Here is a 23,535-nt window from a genome sequence, read left to right on the forward strand (position 1 = left end):
GAGCTGGAACCGAACTGGATTTGAACCCGAACCGGCTTCATCCAATGGTTCATCAATTCCAATCCGAATCGAATCGAAACAACTCAATTATTATTCTTGGTTTTTGAAAACCAGAATCAACAGTCCCTGCACTGAAAAATCAATATCAAAATCAAAATCTCTGGCTCTGATCTGAACTGGTAATTTCCAAACTTTTAAAAAATATGACTTTCATTTAAAATTATAATTATTTTAATTAAAAATAGAAAAAACTGATGGTATGATCAGGAACTGAACCGGACCTTTGGTTCTTCAACCCTATGTGATTTGATTTCGGTTCCCAAACTTTAAGAACCAAAATTATCGATTCTAAAACCGAGACCAGATCTAAACCCAACCACAACACCCAGTCAAACATAAGTCACCTTTTATGCAAGGTAAAGAAACAGAGAACTCAAGGAAGATAGAATGTTCTCTTAAACAGCAAGTTACAGTGAATGCAAGCAACATCAAATCTAGCATGTCTTAAGTATCTCCATGTGAAACAGCATGCTGTTTTTTACACTTCCCCATAAGATATTAGCATTAGATGATAATAATGTACACATACATATATATACACACTATAATCAGTCTACAAGTACAAAGCACCATCTCTGCTCGGCGCAGCAGTACAAGATCAGTACAAAGAAAGGAAACAATACAACACCATTTAGTAAAAACATACAAGATGAGGTCAAAAGATAACAACTACGGGTGGCACGAGCATCTGGCTTAGGTATCAGTGCAAAGTTGCATACGAATGCATGCGTCTTTAGAATTTAGAACTCCGACTTGAGGAGCTTCGATCTAGGTTCTATGTTGACATACGAAAAAGGGTTCTCCTGTTCAACATGTATATAATCCTTTGTTTTCAGGACCTGCAAAAGAGAGAGTGCACACTAATAAAAAGAAATACGGGGAAAAACTGCTGAGTGACAGATTTTTTTCACATGTGAAGTGCCAAAGGGCCTCAGTCACTACATGAATTGCAATTCAAGATATGAGAGCAGTAAAACAGAAAAGGCAAATTGTGTTTAGCAGTTTGCAAGATATTGGCATACCAAAGTCTCAAAGAACATCCTTGATGCTTCTTTGCGACTTCTTCCAGCTACGATGTGGTCCATAGCAAGGCTTTTTCTCACACGTCCGGATTCTCCCTCGAACAAATTTTTTAAGTATCTCGCAACACCTCTGAAATTTTTGTATGAAAACGTCAGTTTATGCTCAGAGATTAACCACGATAAATATATACTAAACTAAAATAGAATCTACCTTGTCCTGGAAGACCAACCGCTATTTTCAAGTGATTGGGCCTCTTCAGGATTCAGTGCATCATCTGCTTCTTCATTATAGTCTGCTTCATCATCTGCATTAAGAAACTCTGACAAAAAACGAGCATAAGGTATAAGAGAAGTTAATGCCACCAGCCTGTATTATGAAAAGGCAAAATATTCTTTAGTTCGAAGCATCAAAGGGAAAGCTGACTATGAAGGTTTTTTTAGCTCACAATAATCAAGATCAGATGAAGAGACAAAAGCAGCACAATATCAACTAATGTCGTCACTTGTTGACTCTATGAAATGTTGATTATCCATGTCAATAGTAGGTATCGGTGCTGTTAAATTAACTGTGCTACTAGATTCCATGATAAACACTGAACATAGTTAATTCCAGAACAATCTCTTCTTCTGTCCGGGAGATCTTTTCATGAACTCCCTTCCAAGCATCTACAGGAAAACTTCTAATCTTCTTATATACAGAAACCATTTGGAATAAAACACAGAGACCAGGGCATCAAGTCTGTAGTATCTAAACAAAATTAGTTCAAATTCGAAGAAAGATCTTTCTTCCATGAGTTGGAATATTTTCCTAGAAATAAAACATATAAAGTTGTAATATTTCTTATAAAATTTTGGAGAATTTTTGCCATGTAGGACACTAAATGTAAGTGATTGACATTATTCTTCTAGTTCCTGCCATAGAAGAATTTTCAAATTATGGTGGACCACATCTTCACTCAAGAAGACATCTCAACAGAAAAAAAAGGGATGAAGTAACAATAAACATGGATCTTATAAGGTCGGGGAGACCAAGTATAACCTCAACTTGAGATTCTATGGTTGCTGACAGCAAGATAGTTCCATCTAATGTTTTTACAAGCAGCGATTTAAAAAGGCGCTCGGGCGAGACGAGGCGAGGCCCAAGCGCCTCGCTAATCTCCCAGGCGACGCGCTTCAAACAGGTGCCGCCTGGGCACTCGCCCGAGCCCAGGCGTTGGGCGCTTCGAGCGAGCGCCTAGGTTAACCAAGGCGACCGAACCAGGATTTTAGGTCTGGTTCGGTCCTGGTTCGGTCTCCGATGGTTAGTTGGTTCAATCGAACCAACTAAAATTGCTATAAGTGACAATCGAATCCTAACCATTGCCGCTGCCGATCCCTATCCCGCTGCTCGCCGCTGTCGCTACTCGCAAATGTTGTCGCTGTCGCCGTTGTCGTTGCTCGCAAACGCTGCCACTGTCGCCGCTCGCGCCTCCCGCTGCTCGCCGCTCCTGCTCCTACTGCCGCTACTCGCAAACGCTGCCGCCGCTCGCACCTCCCGCTGCCTCCTTACACTCCGCTGTCGTTGCCGCTTCCTCTTTTCTCAGTCAGCAGGCTCAGCACCCCCTTACACATCCTTCCTCTCCTTCTGTTAACAGTATACAATATACTGTTAATATTGTTAAGTTTATTTGAAATTATTAATTTTTAATATTGTTAATAGATTTTCTTAATTTAATAACATATTTTAATTTAAAATTTTTAAATAATTATATTTATTAATTATATTATATATTTTTATATTTTAGCGTCTCGCTTCGGTCAGGCGAGCGCCTAGCGCTTCGGGCGTTTTTGGACCTTGACGCATTTTGACGCCTAGCGTTTTTTAAATCACTGTTTACAAATAAGATATAGCTGCACCCATCAACATGAAATGGGAAATACTAATACAACAAACATATTACTACAGCTAATCCACTTTATCATAAAAGAATAATGGCATTATTGTTCTTCTGAGAAACTATTGAAGGTTACAGCCTTACAGGTACCTTTGTGCCCTATTTGGTCAATCATCTCTCAAAATTAAGAACTGATTTGTTAGAAATTCTGAGATTAATGAACTTAATCACAGCAAGAAAAGACAAAATATGGGACCAATAAATTCTGAGGTTACAGGTTTCTTTTCTCACTTCGTTCTAGACATTAGGGACAGTAGAAGTGCTTCAGATTATCCCCCACTACTTAAAAAGCAAAAAGACACAAGAATATATGGGGAACTGTTATGTGCTATATTAATTAGGGATTATCCTTTATATGATAGAATGGTGTATGGCAATAACTTCTTATACTTAATTTAAGCAGTCATTTGAAGGTCATGCATCAGAAACACAATTTTCCTTTTCATAGTAAAATTAAAAAAAAAAAAGAGTATGAAAACGTGCTGCAAATTAAATAAGAAGAATACCTGTACCATTGCCACCAATTGCACTGCAAAAGTCCTGCAAATGGAAACATGTCAATATATAGAAGTATAAAATTCAGGTGCAGCAAAAGAACACTTACAACTTGCATATATGGTTACTGGCAGCAATAGTGTAAAAATTTATTCAATCATACAGGAAGACCCACTGCAGGACATGTGACAGGCTTCAAGCATGCCACAGGTTTGCACAATGTCAAGAAGCTTTCAGAATTCCCATTGCAAGATATGAATTGAAGCTAAAAATATTTTCACTGAGAACTGGAAAAATATAAACAATTCATGACTTCTACAATTTTTAATATTAGCTAAGTCGAGAACTTACACTACACTCTTTTGCAGTGTTGAAGTCCACGGGGCTTTCTCCACTGCCGGCAAGGTTAAATTCCAGCAAACAAGAATTTTCTCCCACTAATGAAGGAATATTTTGGATGTCACTATTTGGTTTGAGCGAGGATACACCAGCTATCTCAGATCCTTCTGAAAAGCTAATATCGGGAATAGAAACTTCTTTATTATCCATAACTATGTGTGCAATAGCTTCATTCTCCAGTCTGTTACCAAGTTGGCCTTCTTTTTCCTGCATAGCCTCGTCAGTTGGTTCACCAACTTCCTGGATCATATCCTGGGAAGAACTCACATCCAGCATGACAGTTAATCTGCCTTCTGGCAAATTTTCATCAACTTGAGGTAAACAGCTATCTAGTGTAGAGACCAACGAATGACTACATTCATTCTCTATTTCAAAACAAACATCTTGAGGGTCACTTGGAATTACCACATCCACCAAACCCCTCTCCTCCATGGCTGATGCATCTGTAGCAGCACATTCAACTTCAACATCGATCATGGTATCACTATCCAAAACTGCAGGCATTTTCTTATCAACTGACCTACCTTCAGGGTCATTCTCACCAGTAGCTAAGCCATCAGCGGGAGCTTTATCATTTCTTTCCCGTTCATTTATATCTGTTGTTACCACTGTACATGGTGTATTATTGCCTAAAGCCTCAAGTTGAGGTAGGCCAGCTCGGGATTGTAAATGTTCTTGAGCATCACTGTTATAAGCAATCATGCTACTCCCAACTTCAGTTGACACAGATACACCAGGTGATTCCTGCCTTCCAAAACCAGTGCTATTTGGCACTGTTGGATCAGCTGTTTCTTTCTCATCAGCTTCCCTGATGATGCCTGACCTTCTAGAATAGTTGGATTCTTTCAACAGCTCTGCACAAGAATTGAGGTGGTCTGCTACATAATCGTATACTTGAGAGTGCAGGGCACTCAACTCCACAGACATACCTGGAAGTAGAATATACGTGTCAAGCCTACATACCGATGGAAGGATGGCATGATTATAAAGACATGAAACAAGATTGCAAATACAACTGATGACACAGAGTTAATCAACAGCATCAACTCTGTATCAGAAAAACAAGAAATCAGAAGAACATCATCGAAAAGAAACTAAAAAGATCAAATAGGTCAATACTTAATAATTGTTAAAACGGATGAACCCAATGCATGAGTTGCGAGTTGGGAAGGACTAATGTATGCAACCTTCTCTACATTTAAAAATGTAGAGTTCGATATTTTATGATATTCTTCTTTTTCCTAAAATGAATTAGGTATGCTTCAACTTACCTAACATGAAAATGACTAAAAGCAATTGGCAACGATGAACAACTGAGCCTAGAAGTTCTCGGTATGAAACAACTGAGATGAGAAGCACTCTTCATAATTGGACTTTGTGGTTGCCATTACTCCATTTGGGTAAGACCAGGGAGTAACTGCAGAAATAGCTCGAGGCTAGTGAAAGCTGAAGTTGCATAATACAGATTCAAAGCTTCCATTTAATTCAAGTTCGGCTACTAGGCTGTCTCAGTTTGGCTTCGGTCAAACAGTTCAATTCCAATTTTTAAAAAACCGAAGTGTAAAAAAGAACCCCAACTGATTCGAGATAATAAGCAACAAGAAATAACAAAATTAATTCACATAAAGGACCTATTAAGAGATGACAACAAACTGAAAGAGCAACATGGTGAATAGAAGGGATGACTTATAGAAACATATGTAGTGGGCATAATCAGTGGATAATTACAATAACAATGTGCAGTGAGATGCTTGTTGGTCTTTCAGGCAAATTCACAAATTTTCCGCTTGTAGAATGAATAGATAATTGACGAGTGTGGTCCTATGAGAAAATGTATACATGCCCAAAATCATCAACAAACAGGTGGATGAGTGCCTATAATACTAGGTGAAAAAAGAAATATACATGGTTGTATTTACCTGATGTTACAAAGAAGGTTTAATAAATGGATGCAAGTTTGCTGAAAAGTGAATAATTCCAAAATTCCTGATCTCAGCTAATAAAATTAGCTAAACCATATGAACTTGAGACATCGCTCTACTAAACTTTATGATTGGTCTGTTGTAGTCCACCCACAAATAACTTGCAGTAGAACTAATGTCAAAAGTTATCAATTCAACTTTCCAAGCTTTTTAAACCATCCTTGGACATGACTTTATAATAAATAGAATTTATCATATGCTCAACAAAGGTAAATTAGAGCACCCAAATTCCAAGTTTGATAGTGTTAGAAAGAAAGGGAAAAAATACACATAAATATCTTGGCATTCATCAAACAAATTTAAGCATATAAAGAAATTGCTCCAACAAATAAATGATGACTTTTAAGTTGTGCGTAAGTCACAGATAACATAAATCAATAAGCCAAAAAAAAAGCTAACCAGTAGTAATAGGTTCAATGAAAATTTCATCATCTGCAGAACTTTTCTGAATCATCCAAATTTCAGGATGTGTACAGGGTGCTTTCCTTCGTACGCGTCGTATATCTTCAGTGTGCATTAGCTGTTGCCGAATTGCACTATAATAGGCAAAAGAAAGTTTCATCACATTGCATCAACACAAGTAGCAGCTCCAAAGAAAAAATGAAAAGAGCATAGGGTGACATTTTTCATAGTGACAACCAAAAAGATGAGGAACTCAAATATTCAAAAACAAGAACTTTCAAGGATAGTTTCCTTATTTCAACTAGTAAAGGCTTGCCCTCAGTAGTTCCCCTACTTTGTATGGGAAGATCAAGAAAAACACAAGCCTTCTTCTAAGGATAAGTTGAACTTAACCAGATGACACTAGCTGCAAAATCTCTCAGACTTACACGGGGTTTAAGGTGCGATGTCCTGATGGCTTAAACAAAAGGTTCCAATCATGGAAGCAAATTGTAATGGTAAGGACAACAACAATACTGAAATGTGGAGATAAAAAAGAAAGATGCATACTCAGCATGTAAGACTGTAATATCATCCAACAGCACTTTCTTCAGCATGCCTAATTTGGGCATTGCTCTAGGCCGTTTTAGAGAAGTTGCTTTTGGCAGAGGTGGAGTGGGACCAATCCTCAAGAGTGGAGTCCTCTTTCCTACTGAAAAAATGACCAAAATAATTAAGTAAAAAAATGAGGGATTTATAGTATATTCACATGCAAGATTGTTATTTTGGATCCAAATAGATGAGAAGAAAACAATTTATTAGTACTTAAGTAATCAATTTAGAAAGTGAACACAACATTCAAGCCAAAAGAATTCTTACCTAATATAGATGCTAACAAATCATCATCATCAGGAATAGATTCTGTGCTTCTTCTAAATGGTTTTCTGCCAGACATTTTGGCTGAACTACCATTTGGCAGAACTAGTGCACTGTCTATTAGGTGGCGTTTCCTACCAGAGAGACTGGAAATTCTGCCAACGCTTCCATCAGACTCGGTAACTCCCTTATCTACAGTTAGCTGACTTAATTCTTTTGCCTGGTCAACATCACTTGTCGGAGCTAAAAGCATCTTTTCAGGACTTGAAGAACAGTTCAACCGATCCAACTCAGTATCTTTCGAAGAAAGGTCAACAGATATCTCATTTGTGTTGCCAACTACAGGGACAGATCCTGTCAAATATGCTCCTGACATGTTATGCACATGGACTGAAGCACTAGAAACATGATAATCTATATATGAAAATCATAACAGCTTAGACTTCCCAATTTATGGAAAATGCAAACAAAAGAGAGCCAAGTAAACAAACAAACCTTGATTCTCGATACATTCAATACTATGCAGTGCCTTCTCTCTCACTGGCATTTGTGAAGGGACACAAAGATCTTCAAGAGAAGCTTCTGGAGCATCTTGTACTGGTTCTAAATTCTCTAAAGAATGTGTGTTCGCTTGATTTGATTCTGAACTAGAAGCTCTCAAATGAAGACTTGTTTGTGGGCAAGGGTCAACAACTACTTCAAGGTCTTGATTACTTGATGGCTGAGCTTCAACCCCAAGTGAACTAATTTTGGTAGCTGAGGTCACTGCAGGTGCCAATAGATTTTCAGTTGATGCTTCAGAAGTTGCGGTTACAACTCCAGTCTCAACTGGAGACTTGTCTTGAGGAACTTCAGAATTAGATGCTTCTAAAGAACAACTGGAAGATACCAAGCCCTCCATCTGAGATATATCAGGAAATGTGTTCTCTCCATTATCAAGGTTCTGATCGTCACATGACAGATCTTTTGCTTCTTCTGCAACAAATTTAATCTGAAAATCGTCTGTGCTCTCCTGTTCACAATGCTCACCCAGTCCAGCTATTTGTTGTGCTTCTTCCAACAAAACTGTAGGAGAGGATACCACTTGTGGAACATGTGCTAACTCAGGCTCCATCGTTGACATGTGTATGAGGCCACCATCAGTCTTCAAGTCTTCTTCACCAAATGAAGGTGAATGTTTTATGTGGGGACTCAGAGCAGGACTTTCAGGTATAGGGGTTGAAATAGCCTCTCCCATCAATCCAGGAGTAAGTGGAGCATGAGCACAATATGTTGATTCCAGATTTGGAACATCAGCAATAGAACTATGACCAATTTGGTCAACATTATGATCGTTGGGGGAAAATGCTTCATTGAGATTAGAAGTCTGGATGTTGTAGCCTAGCCAATCAGAAGATATGTCATTCTTCCCCGTAATTTGAATATTTGAATATTTATAACAATTATATATCATGATCATTAGAAAGTTTACAAAGGTCCATTGGAATTTCAACTAGTACCTTTAACAGAACCTCCTTGGTCTTTATCAATACCCATCTCTGTGACAAGCATGGAAGATGAAGATTGACCCTGAAGCATGCCGCTAAAACAAGCATATAGACATTAATGGAACATAATCAGACATACTGAATGACAGACTGAAAAACCAAGCTATATGGATAATATCAGCTATTGATATAACATGAAAACTCAACAACAGCCATTTTACAAGCACCACCATCTGAAGTGAAGAAAACATAAAAACTGTCTCAACTGATAAATACACCAAATATAGCTAAAAATGAAATTGGAAATAGACTTTGGAATATGAGAAGTAATCGCCAATTCATGCAAAACATCAATAAAAGGTTGGTTAGTGCATGATACTCCTGCCAATACAGGATTTGGGAGGTTTAATGTATGCAACCTTGCTTCTATTTCCTCATAGAGAGTCTATTTTCGGCACTCGCACACCTCTATTTTTGAGACTCAAACATAGGTTTCTGCTATAAATTTATTTTCAAGGGGCTTTTGTACATAACCCTCTACTTTGTCCAATATAAAGAATCCTTGCCTATTATTTATGCTTAGCCCCTAAAAAAAATCCATAAGGCTGCCTTACCATCAAATTCGGATATTAAAGAAGGAATAAAATGAGAACTTCTAAAACTAAGTTCGCTAGAATGGAAATATTATCAAAATGATAGGATCAAATCAAGAATCAAATCAAAATGAAGCGAATTTAGAACCAGATGACAGGATACTCAAATCATATTGAAGGCTTTGAAGCATTTTGAAGACTTGTTTGTGGGCAAGGGTCAACCAAATGGGTAGTATAACTAGGTTCTCTAATTGTTATTATCAAAATGACAGTTCTGAAGCAATCTATAGCATACCAGAATGGAAATATTAGAGGCTTTCATGCATTTTATCAACCAAACAAACAAATGATAGAGGCTGATCATAACAGGCTGTTCACTACTCATAACAGCACATGGTTTTGAGATGCATCTATACTGGCTTAAGGGCAGGGTACAACTAGCAAGGTGGTGATTTCAAACTGTTTCAATGGTGTAAAGGAGGTTTAGATAATGGATAATTGAGGTAATGGCACAGATGGAGGTCTAGATGATGGAATTCTGAAGTAATGATATCTTTATGAAATCAAGAGTGTGCAAAATTAAGCCATTGGCAGTAGCACTCTCACCCTTGGGACACCAACAAGGTCCATGTCTACAACCTAAACTTAGTGCCTAGAATTGAAGGTCCAGCATGATAGTGTTTTTTATGTTAATCGAAAGGTTAATACTGTTTGTAGCCACCAAACACAGAGAGAGAAAGAATGCGTTGATAGTGTTTTTTTTCTTTTGTTATATACAAAAATTCCTACTTGAAAATATTGCTGCACAAAGATCAGAAAAGTAATCCATCAAACAACATAAGCTAGGTTTTTTTTATGGCCAGGACAAAATTAACTTCAAAGGAAAAACCTGATTAACATTCATCAAAGTGAACATTAAGGGATGATGGTCACTGATGGATGATAAATAAAAAAGGCAGAGATAGAGGATGCAGATAAACATGTAAAACCCATGGGTTAAAGGAAAGTTTACCGCTCGTCTGAGCCTGCAACTGAAGTATGCTCATGCGAGGGATGCTTATCTAAGAACAAGTCCTGCAACTAATGAAGAGGAAAATAAATTAGTTAAAAGCCAACACTTAAAATATGCATGATAGATATAGAGACATCAGAGGTTAATTGCATTCTTCAGGGCTCCCTGGTGCAGTCTTTCATTAACTTAATTATCCTCTAAATAATAATTTGGATCACAATGAATTTCCATCACAGGAACTTTGATTGCCCTGTCAGTTTGCAGCTCAATAGATCAAATTTATTAGCTTTCTGCAATTTGGTAACATACACTATACAACAATAACAACCCGAAAGTCCCAACTAGTTAGGGTCAACTTAGTAACATACACTATAAGTAAAACAAATTGTTATTGTCTTAAATTTATCAATAGTTTAATTCCCTCGTACCCCTCCGTCTATAAAAACTTTTTGGAGTATCAGTGGAAATAGATAACCAGGAAGGCTACATTTAAGAGTAGCATCATTACACTATCATAGGTACAATAAAAACTAAAGCTGACCTAGTGTTTTTCCTTTATGTTTGAATAATCATAAAAAAATGTCTTTCATTTCACTGTGTCCAAATGTTTCAGTAGAATAATCAATAGTATATTGCATGCATAAGCACATAAAGGAACAATGTTTATAGAGACTAAAGATGAGAAGCAACTGCACAAAACATCATAGCACCCTGCAGAGTCCTGATGTAAGAAAGCAACTGCATATTGCTAAGAATTCAATATAAGCCAGGAGATTGCATCTGAAGATGTTGCAACATCATGTTTTACCCATTTTGCAAAAAAATGTCTAGTAAAGCACAACTCTGATATTAACCGGGCAGTTTATTTTCATCAATTTGTGATTTCCAGCTTTATCGAGGGTGTCATACTCCAGAACTCCCAATCTTGTCATATCTACTATTACAGATTAACCTAATATTATTTAGTGGATTTTATGAATTTGATGGGTTCTTAATTTTTTTAACTCGAGAAAATCAATTTTTTAATACTACTTGTTTTATTCACATCTTTTTGATTTCCTATTTTTCAAACTTGTTTTGGTTTAACTGCCTTACCAGCCTTTGGTAGTAACTTTGGGTCCATATGGGACATACTTCCGAGGCCAATGGCACAGGCAAATTTGTTGAATGATAGAAACAACTAGCTATTGGACACATTTGAGAGTAGGTTTTCCTAGTATAAATTTCCCAACCTCCTTGTGGCATACCCACTATGACTAATCTAGCCATGATGGGAGTTGATGAGGAGGCCCTCATAGGACCATTTGTTAAAGCCATCTCTAGCTCCAAAAAAGGTAAGGTAAGAGACACGGCAAGCCAAAACAAGATTGAGGAATTAGGATAAAAATTTATGCAAAAGTAAGGTAAAAATTCAATAACAAAAACATCTTGCATTTGTTAATGAGAACAAAATTCTTCTTGCACCCCTTACAGTACAGACTTAAGACTCATTGCATTGCTGATTGTTTCCATCAGCAAAAACTGAAAATATAATGATATGCACAAGTGCAAAGCATAAATACAAGTGGTGGAACTTACTTCATCAATGTCTAAGCCAATCTGAGAATCAATTCCATCACCAAATCTTTCTGTAATAACAAACTTAATAAATAAGGTTCAACCTACTTGCAACGAGAAGCATGAAATTAAACTGCAGATGTGTTAAGTGCTCTGACTAGATAACAGACCATCAGATCCAAATTGCATAGATGAAAACTCCATGCCACCAACAGTATCTTGAAGTGTAATCTGTTCTTTTGTACTGACATGGTGGTCAACAAAGTCACTGCCAAAACATAAGTCAAACTCGTAAAGGACCAGAAATGTCAATTACAGCATGCTGACAACTCCATCATCATAATCATAAATAAAAAATTAGAACTGTGCATATATGCAATACTAAAAGCAATGTCAAGTACAGACCCACTATCAGGCAGCTCAAAATCATCGAGATGAAAAGTTTCAGGTAAGGTTATTGAATGATAAGGAGCAGTTGATTCTTCTGGGGGAAGATCTACTGCTGCTGATCTGAAGGCCTGTTTTATCTTGAGCAAAGCCTCACTGCAATCATGGAAGAGATAGTTCACCTTCCTAGAATATATTCTCACCACACCTAGCAGAAGATGGCTAGATAACCGAAGTGCAATTGGGACATCAGGACAAAGAATTGAATCTGCATGGCAAATTAAAAGAAAAAGATATTAAGGAAACAAGAGAAATAACTTATTAAAGCTAAGTTTGGAAAAAGCATCATATAAATGTGGCAAGAAATCATTAAGGCTGCTTCAATCATGCAATTACTACTATCTTTAAATTTACAGATTCTATGAAATTTATAAGCTATCTTATAATACATGGTTGCACTAATTTCAAGAAGCAACTAATTGTTGTTGTGTCATTGGAGAAATAGGTTGTTAACTAATATTCCAAAATAAACACACAATGGATAATCAAAACCTAATAATTGCTAAACCTAAGAATTTGTAATGTCATTGGAGTTTGTTGTGTCAAACTCCAACTTTGAAAACCTGATTATTAATTGCTAAACATAAGAATTTAACAAGTAACTGCATTCTGTTTTTGTTTTATGGCTACTCGGTGTTTTGCAAGCAAAAATTTAGTTTAAATTTATTTATGTTGCTCAAGTGTGAACATATGTAAGCAGCGGAATTTTCAATCTCTTCCTTGAACTTAATCTGTATGGCACACACACACACCATGGACGTGATATTTATTTAAGCTCCAAAGAAGAATTTAATATAGCTGCAGGTTCTTCCACAGTTCCACCAATTAAGTACCAAACTTCACCCAATGTGCATCAACATGTATCTAGGTCAACTTGATGCTAATAATATAAAAACAAAAAATGTAACTCTCTGACCCTCGTTAGTGTGGGCTATTCTCAATCTTGATCTACATTAGTAGATTTAGGTCAGGGTCGAACGATTTGTAAACCTTTTTTTCTTTTTCGTGCATAGAAGAAGGTAGACTTCTTGTGATGTCAAATATACCTTTAAAACACTTTTGTATATATCCTTTGTTAAGAAAATTTACCTAAAACTTGACTTTTAGCAAAGGTACAATTTTTCTAATTACCCCTATATTTTCTGTTTTTACTTTTTATGTTCATTAGAGCCAACCAATTCCTACCAATCCTGATCCTGGATCCCTGAATCAACCATCCCAATCCCAATAATGGGAAGCTTTGGTATCAACATAAAGTTCAGAAAGTCAATGCCCATCCAACACATCAAAATCATATGAAGTTATGAACATCTTAAACAAAAAATAGTGATGCTCAGATTTGTACAAGTAGGCAATTTTAATATATATACCTGATCATAAAATGGTTGAGATAAAAACTATAAATTGTTAAATGCCTATTGAAGGGGATAAGGAGTGCACAATTCAAAGATGTTTCCCCTCTTAATTATTGTGATATTTTTCAATTATCAAGTTGAAGAAAATCATTTTTGAAATTACCAATATTGTTTTGTTATCCACGTCTTGGAAAAATCAATCATAATTTCATGCATAGTTTTCAAATATTCAAGATCAGGCAACAGATAGCCTAATGTTCCAGCACTAGCTTAGGCTTGTAGGCCATTGCATAGGCAATTATTTCCTGAGCAAATTATTATAGATATGTTTGCTGCAACTTCATACACACACACACACACACCCCTAAAACTAGCATCCATCACATACTTAGCACTTAATGAGCGTGAACATTTGTGGAAAGTTGTATGATATAAAAACATGATAGGCATGAACGTTCTTCGACTAGCACAACATAACAACAGTTCACAGCTTGAAATTATCATTCTTATATAATACATGCTTTGCCCTATGTGCACAATTGTACATGTGTACATAAACCAGCCCAAGCTCAGGTGTCCTTACTTTTGTCTATTACCTACATGATAGATAGCCAAGCAACCACACAACTTTTGTAATTCATGTTCACGCATAACAAATAAACATGGAGAAGTACCATATAACCAAAATAGCTGCTGCCCATTCCTTTTCTCCACCTAAATTCTGAATCAATTTGAATAAGCACAAACAAAAATCTTAATGGACAGTATTTCTGTTAAAATACCAAAAATCGGAATCTTTTACTGCATTTATATGGACTTGCCTACATTTCATACATGTTAAATACCAGAATAAGTTTATCAAAGTTTTACTTTCTTTTCTAATTTGTCTCAATATTTCTACAATTTAGTCATGATCACATGAACACAACCACCACACCAACCTGTCAGCTCATTTTAATTTAAAGCAGCTGCTAACAAAGGTTTAGTTTAGTCAAATATTAACTTGATTCTTATATCAAAAAGAAAATTATCAAATATTAACTTCATTCTTATAGAACAAAGAAAATTTGTAGCCACAGTTGTTAGCTTTGCCTAGCAAAGAGAAATGACATATAAGATGTTTTGATTCATTCGATATGAAAATCTCACATTAAAAATGAGCTACTTCAAAGTAATCGAACACATCTAAACTTTCAATACCCTCCTAGTAAGATGAAGCATACCAATAGCCATCCAAAAAATGTGTTTAAGGCATATTTCTCATGTAGACCACTCTACATAGTTGATGTTCCCTAAGGAGAGCTCTAGTAGCTGAACCCAAATGGTCGGCACATTATGGTTTGTTGCTGCTATTCTTATACAGACATGCATACATGGGCAAGGATACAGACACATCAACATGTTCTCTATTGTAGCCTTCATAAATTGAGATGAAAACATTATGTTAACGTGTGCTATGAGATTAAACTGGTCGGAGATTAAATGCTATTAATAAGCATAACTCACCACAAACCTAATATATTCAAGGTTACTTATATACAATCGGATCATTCGGTAAGATTACTTAATGTAAGAGGAAAAAAAAATTTAACACTCATCAACTAGGATGAACAAGTTTAGCACAACCACAACGTATGAGCAATAAAGCCATGAATGGCAAGATTGTAGATGAATCCCAACAAAAGTACAAATTTTGTCATAACAAACAAAATATAATGATAATGCTCATGTAAGAGGATAAAATCCAGATCATTAAATACCGGGGTGCATTGTTAAAATAGGTACCAGAGATGTAAATTATGATCAGTGTGAACTGTCCAAAATGGATGGCAGAATCTTCCTTAAGCAGAGACATTAATATCCCAGTCAACAATGTACTGTGTCCTAGTTTTCCTAGGTGACAGTATTAAGACTGGCAGATACAAGAGGCTACATCCAAACCCTATCATATCAATGCTGATATCAGTCGGTACCTCCATCATACCAGTGTCCAAATCAAAGAACAGAAATAAATTTCAAAAATTCAAAACTTTTGTGTGCTTGAGAAAACAATGTGAGTCACAGACAAACCAAACACCAACTTTTGGGTCTTATTACTCTACTTCGCCACTGAAAAACCAGATGCCTCTGGGGATTACTTCACTAATTTAAGGTGGAATAGCAATGCAACAGGATTAAACACAACTGAAACAAGTTAAACTCAAAAAATTAACAAGCAGAAGTCTAAGAAATTGAAGAATTACAAGATACCGACCTACAGAGACACCAATATCAGTATCGGCCACCTGATTCTTCCTCAGCTTCCGTTCCAAATGCGCCGCAATCCATATGGTCCCTAGCGGCCCCTTCTTGGCCAAAATAAACTGAGAATAGAACATTTTACTCCTCCCCCGCGTCCAGAAAACCCTAGAAGCCCGTAGCAAGCTCCCTCCGAAGATCAATCGCCCCAATTCAAAGCATTCTCACAACCCTAAGGCCCGCAGCTCCCACCAAAACGAGCGCCAAGATCCGAGCTTTTTCGAAACCCCAGCTGCCCCAGCACCTCGGAGTTGCCCAAGACTCCACCTTTCGCCGATTCCGACAGCAGGAACCGAACTCGAGCTGCAGAATCACCAATCTTCACGTGCGGGCGCGTCGACCATGGAGCCCATCAGAACTTCACGTTTTGAAGCCCTAAAACCGATGAAAAGCATTGGCGGGATCTTAAAAACGGGAGGGCTCGAACGACGGCTCCGTACGGGTCCGGATCGAAGGGATAGAATCATAGAACTCGACGGAATGACAGAGAATCGCAACACTAAAAGGCCAAAGGGAAAAGAGAACACTGCTTTCGGCTTTTGGAGTCCGGTGGAGTGCTCTCGGATTACCAACGAGCAATGATAGCGAGAAAGTATCGTGTCGGTCTCTCCACATCTCGTGATCTAACGGCTGAAAGTGACTTTGATGCTCATACGACGCGTTATTCGCCATTAGATATAAGCGTGGGAGATATCGCGAGGATTAGACGACGGCCACTTGGACATGACGCGGGTTTTTAGTTATGACAGTCTCGAAGGGGCAATTTAGTCATTTGGCGAAGCATGGACTCGAACTTGAGACAAGATTCTATCCAATGAGAAATCTCCACGTTTACACGAGTTTTTATGATGGGTTCGTTGGCACATGCACTGCACACGAGTATAACACATATTTAAAGCAAATTAAATATATAGACATTTTATAATTAATTTTACCAATCATAAAAATCAAAGGAGAACATCTATGGGGTATCAAGGGCTTATATGCATATTTTAGAACTTTTGAGGGGTTTTTCTTTTTGCTTTTTTTTTCTCAATTTATTCTTTTGCTTAATTTAATTTTTATGATAACTTCAATAAGTTTACAAGTGTTTTATATATATATACATATATATATACATAAATATATATATGTATGTATATATATATATATGTATATATGTATATATATATGTATGTATATATATATATATATATGATCCATGTATAATATCATGAAAAATGGATACAAATTTTAAAATGGATACAAATTTGTGACTGTTGCTTAGTATCGACAATGGGTCTGAAAAAGTATCTAAAAGGATGAAATTTAGATATTTATACTATGTCGAAAGTAAAGAACCATGGTATATATGTTTGGAAAAGATTTCATTTTGTTTGGAAAAGATTCTATTTTGAGAGATTTGAAAATGCATTATCTCGTTGAAAGGTTCCATATATTTGTCGTTTCTCAACGTATTTCTTTACAGAAAGACTTAATTTTTTTTTCTTTTCGGATGGTAAATATTTCTCAAAATATTGAGTATGAATCAAACTCACGTTTGAATTGAAACTGAGATACCGATGCAAGTTCTTCCCTCTTCTTCCCTCTGAATTAGATAGATCAAAGAGGCTGAAAGTTCTTCCAAAATTGACTCTTTGTTTCTCTATTAGAGGTGTTGTAGAAATGTCTGCGATCGAGTAAATAACTATACGAATGAATAGCTCAGATCAAATTAGAAAATTGAAAGATTTGTATAAGTTATATGCAAGGTTCATCATATCATACCATACCGATATTTCGACCTGGGCTTGGCACGGTACGGTACGGTGTACCGAGCGGTACACCTGATTTCACCGATTTAACCCTCCGAAAATACTTAAAAATTAAAAAAAAAAAGCTACGATAGGGTTTTCAAGTTACGAATAAATATAGTAATAGTATAAGTTTAGCAAAATCAATGTAAATTAGGTAAGAATAGTATCACATATTTTTTCCGGACTTTGAAGTAGTCTTGTTCGAGGTTCGTATTTCAGCCCGTTATAGATTAAAATATCTATAAAAAAATCAGTTGAATTGTTAGACTATTTTGTTATAATATAAGCTCTAAAATTCAAATGAATTAAATAATCACATATCTAGATATAACTGATTGTTGATTCTACCACCAAAACGAACGACGGGCCTCCACGCCATGGGTGGTGGATCGGGGTTCTCGATCCGATATATATCAATATGATACGTTTGTTGGACTCAATCATAAAATTGATCCCATGACATAGTGTATTGATACACCGTATGCCATTGATGCATCAATATGGTATTGATCGTAGATTGATCGTCATGAATCATATTTGTCCGAGGCAGCTCTTGAGGCATATATTGGTGCTATTCTGTATCATGCTGTTGCTCAGAGAAGGATGACCAACTATCACCATACTGTTGTTGCCCATATGATTCTCCATAATACGATGGTTGTGAATACGATGAGCCTCTTTCTGTATCTATATCATGTATGCATTGTCGTATTTGTTCATATTCATCCATTACCTTCCCCTTTCCCTTCCCTTTCAGCGCATAAACTTGACGAGTACCTTGTCGAGTTCCATGATCTGAATCTTGAGTGGCATATATAAAATATTGCTCATTAGTCTATTCACCACCCTCAAGTTATATAGACGAGACCAATAACTGTTCGACATCACTGCCATCATCTGTCGAGGCACTATTGTCCATGTTGCTGTCATGTCTTTGGACCGAGCGAGAAAAAGAATGTGATTATGAAGGTGTCTCGTCGCCCGATTCGATTCTTTCCAACAATGCAACTGATGCTACTACCTTCCCCTTCCTCTCAATCTTCCCAAATTAGCCTCAATTGAATTTACATATCATTGTTTTATAAAGTTTATGAGAGAAAAAAAAAAGTTTGAGATAGAGTTTAAGAGAGTATAATGAAATAAGGGAGAGAAGAATGGTTTAAATAGGAGGAGAAAGGGTTCCAATGGTCAAATTGACTGTTGGAGCACTATAGCACTGCTACAGTGTGGTAACGGTCGATTTCGACAGTTACCAAGTGGTATCGGGCGGTAACGGTCGAAATCGACCATTACCGAATGGTACCGAGCGGTACCGAGTGGTGCCGGACGATAACAATCAAAATTTCGATACGAGCGGTATGTACTGCCTGTACCGGACAGTACGATTTGGTATGGTAGACCTTGGTTATACGTTTTGTCACTACTTTGTGAAAAATCTTTAGGTATGAATATGTTAGATACCTATGACTCTCTATTGGTAAAATAATCTCTCTCTCCAAAAAAATATGTTTTTTTACCGATATACGAAGAAAATATTTTGCTGCGAATGAACAAGTTAACTAGGAATTATCCATATGAAATATCATAATTATTGATATGGGTCTTTTCTTTATATATATATATATATATATATATATATATATATATATATCAATATCTATATTTATCTTTTTATTTCACCTGGTATTTAATTTATATTTATGTAATATTTATTTCTCATTTTGGGATTTGTACCATTAATTTCATTCGAGGTGCCAAGTTTTGTCCAGGCTTTAATTTATATTTGATCTTGTTATCCTCTAATGTCGTGAGTGATTTGGCCAGTCCGACTTTTGTTGGTTCGAACGTAAATGGAGTCAGAATTCTAATCCCGTCCGATGACTTGATCACCTTTTGTGGCACCAATCTCGATGTGTCTTTCCTAAATTAAAAGGTTATCTCTTGATCTCAAGTCAACCTTTCAAAAACAAGAGTTTGACCTCATTAATCATGCTCCGTTCACCTTTTACAGTCGATCCTCTCATCGTTAGATTCATCAAGCTGCATGTGTTTTGCTCTAATGTTCTTCAAACTGTTGCAAATAATTCTACCATCAGCTGTCAAAAACATACATAGAAAAATAAATCTACTAGTGGTTCTTGTTATTGTTCTCTGCAAAGCTCATATACCTTTCAGAAAAGCTTATAATTCTTCCCACATAGTGATGCATATCTATGATCTTGGCTTGCTGTCTCACAAGTTCTTTGACTTGGTAGTCTCTCGAGACAAAGATTTTCTTGAATTGCTCAAATGTTGATCTTAATATCAACAACTAGAAATCAACTCAGCGTATGATAGAAAACTGCTAAAACTATGAGAATTCAATCATATCTTTAATAATAACGCGATTGTGTGAGCATTTCTCCCTTTTACAAGCAAGATATATGTTAAAAGTCTGCAAATTTTGCAGCTAATTTCTCGAGAGAGACAACAGGACATGATTCATATCAGAGTAGGTAGAAGAAGGCTTTCTTCTTCTTCTTCTTATTCTCTTGTTATTTTCCTTCACGTTTGATCAGGAAAACACAGCCTCTCTGATTTGTTCACCTTCCTTAAAAGACTATAATGACATGATCTAATCCTCATATCACTACATAAATTACTTGCATCCGTCGATCCTAATTCGCACCAGTAATGCATGCGAGGAAGCGGCTGCTCCCAAACCTTGTCTCCTTCACCAAATGGCCATGTGGGCCAGCCTTGTCCGGCGAGAAAGGCGGCTCCGAGAAATCCTCCGATGAATACTGCCTCCTGTGGCCATTCTGGTCTTCATGGAAGCTGCCGAGCTTGATCGGTGTTGGCCGCAGGAACTTGTTGGTGTTGGGGATGCCAAACCACTGCGAAGCACCAGTCGACATCGAGCGGTAGTATCTGGGAGCCTTTCTTCTCTTTATTGCTCTGTAGATGTATGGGATCAATCCTTCCATTCTTTCTTGTGTTTGAAGCGCTTTGGTCTGTAGAAATGGAAGCTTTACTAAACCTCTCTTATAAGAAAGATGAGCAACGTTGTGGAGTTCATCTCTACGAAGGTTCTTGTGAATTTGGTTCGTGGATGACTCATGGATCATTATGGAAGGAGAATCTTGTCTTGGCTGGCAATACATTCATGCGGACAAGAACAAAAAGTTTGAATAAGATAAAGATCTTCCTGTCACCCACTGTTAGTAGATATTAAGAATAAAGATGACAGAATGCACCAGTCAACCACTTGTCATATATAATCATACTTATCAAAACTGGATTAGGCTTGCATATTTGGTAGAAAAAATATTTAAAATATTATCAGAAGAAACAGAAATTTGAAGGATTGAGTTGCAGTTTTGATCTTTCTTTTTTCTTTATACTCTAAAATAAAAATATCCAATCATACAAACAGATGTTTTTGGACACTATCTACACTGTATGAACTGTTGTATTCATGTTATAGCTTTTAATCTTGTCATGTTTGAAGTGGACTTGTCACTTTCAAGACAGTTCTCTTCAGCATCATTGCTTTGTAGAAATAAGTGTCTCCATGAGTTGGTGGGTCAAGAAATGGAGCCTTCAGAGGATGGCAGTCTAAGTTGGCTCCTTTGTGGAGCAAAGCTGTTTGTTTCTGCACCAGTTGTGCATGAACAGTTCTTGGTCAACTAATCTTACCTTCCAGGAAGGTGCATATGGGGGCACTTTTAACTGACCTTCATTGATCACAATCTCTGTTTCTTCATATTCAATCATCTAAAGTATTGCCATGCCTCACATTTTGAACACTTCCACTTGCCACTACTTTATCTATCTTTTTCTACATGAATGTGCCACCCAACAATTCAAATGACAGATGACATAAAATAGTGTGGTGCAAAAGGTTCTAAAGCTTTCTGATGACTTTCCTACATTCAGAGATGAAACTGAACATAGCAGACAAAAAGATTAATCTTTCGAGGAGATTTGAGGGTCATTAAAAATGACCAAAACAGAAGCCAAGAGGACCACATCCATCTTCATTTGATCAAGGAATCAAAAACCATCACTGTGTTTTTGCTTAGCCTACTTGCATCTTCATCTCCAGGTTCAATAGAGAGACAAACAAATGCTCTTTCTTGGTCCCAAGCAAGTTCTACCTGAAGAAATACCTTGAAATAATGTCCAAATCTCTTGACTAAATCGAATTCTCTGCCTTCATGATCCCATGTAACAAGCCTCTGAGGAAACCTGTGATCCTTGCAGCTTAGATTGCCTTGTTGCTTTTGGTTGGAGACATTAGTAAAGCCAGTTTGCAGTATGAATTCAACAAACATGACTTCCTTTTCATGATTTATATGATTTACGATTGCCTCATTTTGACATCAACACTCCATGCATTGGATTCTTTTTCCTTCCTTTTTCTGTAGGCTTTGGTTGGAAATTTCAAACTGGAAGTAGCAGTTTCGAAGGCCCTATCATGCTGAAGTCATCTGTTGGACTCAGAGTTACTCCAAATCCTGTTTGTCGAAACGATGAAGTAACCTAAGAGATGCCTAATGCTGATGCATTAGCAAATACACAGAATAAACACCAATAAGCTCAATAATCTAATGAAGAAGACTGCCAACGTGGAACTCTGGAAGGATCAAATAAACATGTATATTCTTAGTTTCATGGGCAAATTTAAACTTCCCGCAGGAATGGCTGATGGTTTTGCCATTTCCTGTGGATGTTGCTGGTTTTTCTCCCAAGGGAGATGTATGTTCATTTCCTGTCTACACTACAGTTGGGGGGCAAATTATGGGCAGAGACTTGCTGACCAACTTCCTTTGGATTTCAATTCTATGGTCTTTGCTCCTGTAGAACTTGGGATGCATTGTTACCATGATCTGGTGGGATTGATATATATTTTTTGTGAATGTTATGCATATTTCAGAAGAAACAGGACACTGCACACTGACATAAGAGGTTGGGATCTTTCAGAGCTCACACTGCACATTGGCATGTGAAGGTGGAAGAAAGAGGACTTTGCTGGATCAGACAAAGTGCATTAAAAAATCTGTATTAATTCAGATAAAAAAGGTGAGGAATGATGCCACAATCAATCCACAAAACAATGACTCTTTGTAATTATGTTCTTTTTATGATTTCAGATTGCAAACCATTTTTTATAGTTTCAGGCAACTCCATCCACTTCCTGCTCTCAGAGCATTTCAAATGAAAAATCAACAAGCAGTGGCAAGAAGGAGATCATATTTCAAGTGAAAATATGTGCTAAAATCAGTTAAAATAAAAAATACAACGTAAAGTCATAAATGATATAGTTTGAAATTATGGGAGTTTATCATTTATATTTTTTAGCACATATTTTCATCATATTTTATACCAAAAAAGATGTTGACAGAAATTAAAATTTTTCATAAAAACCTCAATAAGTTTATATTAATAAAAGTACATTGTTTAAAAATAATAATTTAACTTTATTTATCATTCAATTGGTTTCTTTATATAAAATTATCATAAAAATATAAAATAAAATTTTATAATATTTTTATTTTCTCTACATGAGTGCCATATGTTCATCAGATTTTATGTATTTTTTAAAGTATCTTTCTTTTATTTTTTTCACTATTATACGATTTTCATTTGACTCATTTACGTGTTTTTCGATAGCGTTTATAATATTTTTATTAATATAGTAAAAAATTATAAATATTATTTAAAAAATATTATAAGTAATATTTTTATACTTGTAATTGGTCTGATTGAGATTAGAAGTTGATTTAGATCGTTTACAATGTTTTCGAATACATGTTTCTATTATGGTAGCAAAAATATTATAATAAATTAATTTTTTAT

The 23,535-nt window shown here is 36.4% G+C and overlaps 1 protein-coding gene across 1 annotated transcript; it reads right to left on the reverse strand.

Annotated features, from left to right (window-relative positions):
- Positions 1-532: 532 nt before the first annotated feature.
- On the reverse strand, positions 533-16,462 carry LOC103990790 (sister chromatid cohesion 1 protein 4). Its single transcript, XM_009410054.3, has 15 exons — positions 15,855-16,462; positions 12,204-12,453; positions 11,969-12,066; positions 11,820-11,869; positions 10,242-10,309; positions 8,649-8,731; positions 7,645-8,529; positions 7,153-7,503; positions 6,844-6,985; positions 6,292-6,428; positions 3,863-4,839; positions 3,523-3,556; positions 1,294-1,402; positions 1,083-1,212; positions 533-899 (listed from the first exon to the last, which is right to left on the reverse strand). The coding sequence occupies exons 1-15, from the start codon at positions 15,976-15,978 to the stop codon at positions 801-803; spliced, it is 3,537 nt and encodes a 1,178-aa protein (XP_009408329.2). The 5' UTR covers positions 15,979-16,462; the 3' UTR covers positions 533-800.
- Positions 16,463-23,535: the final 7,073 nt, after the last annotated feature.

This window comes from Musa acuminata, chromosome BXJ2-7 (assembly GCF_036884655.1).
Source record: "Musa acuminata AAA Group cultivar baxijiao chromosome BXJ2-7, Cavendish_Baxijiao_AAA, whole genome shotgun sequence".
In the NCBI taxonomy this organism is placed as follows: domain Eukaryota; kingdom Viridiplantae; phylum Streptophyta; class Magnoliopsida; order Zingiberales; family Musaceae; genus Musa; species Musa acuminata.

Excerpts from the sequence above, each read along its gene's own strand:
- LOC103990790 (XM_009410054.3), bottom strand. The coding sequence starts at position 15,978 with ATGTTCTATTCTCAGTTTATTTTGGCCAAGAAGGGGCCGCTAGGGACC. Across the intron at positions 12,067-12,203 it reads TTTGAGCTGCCTGATAGTGG|TGACTTTGTTGACCACCATG; the intron begins GTCTGTACTTGA and ends ATGTTTTGGCAG. Across the intron at positions 7,504-7,644 it reads TGAATGTATCGAGAATCAAG|GATCTGTCCCTGTAGTTGGC; the intron begins GTTTGTTTGTTT and ends CATATTTGACAG.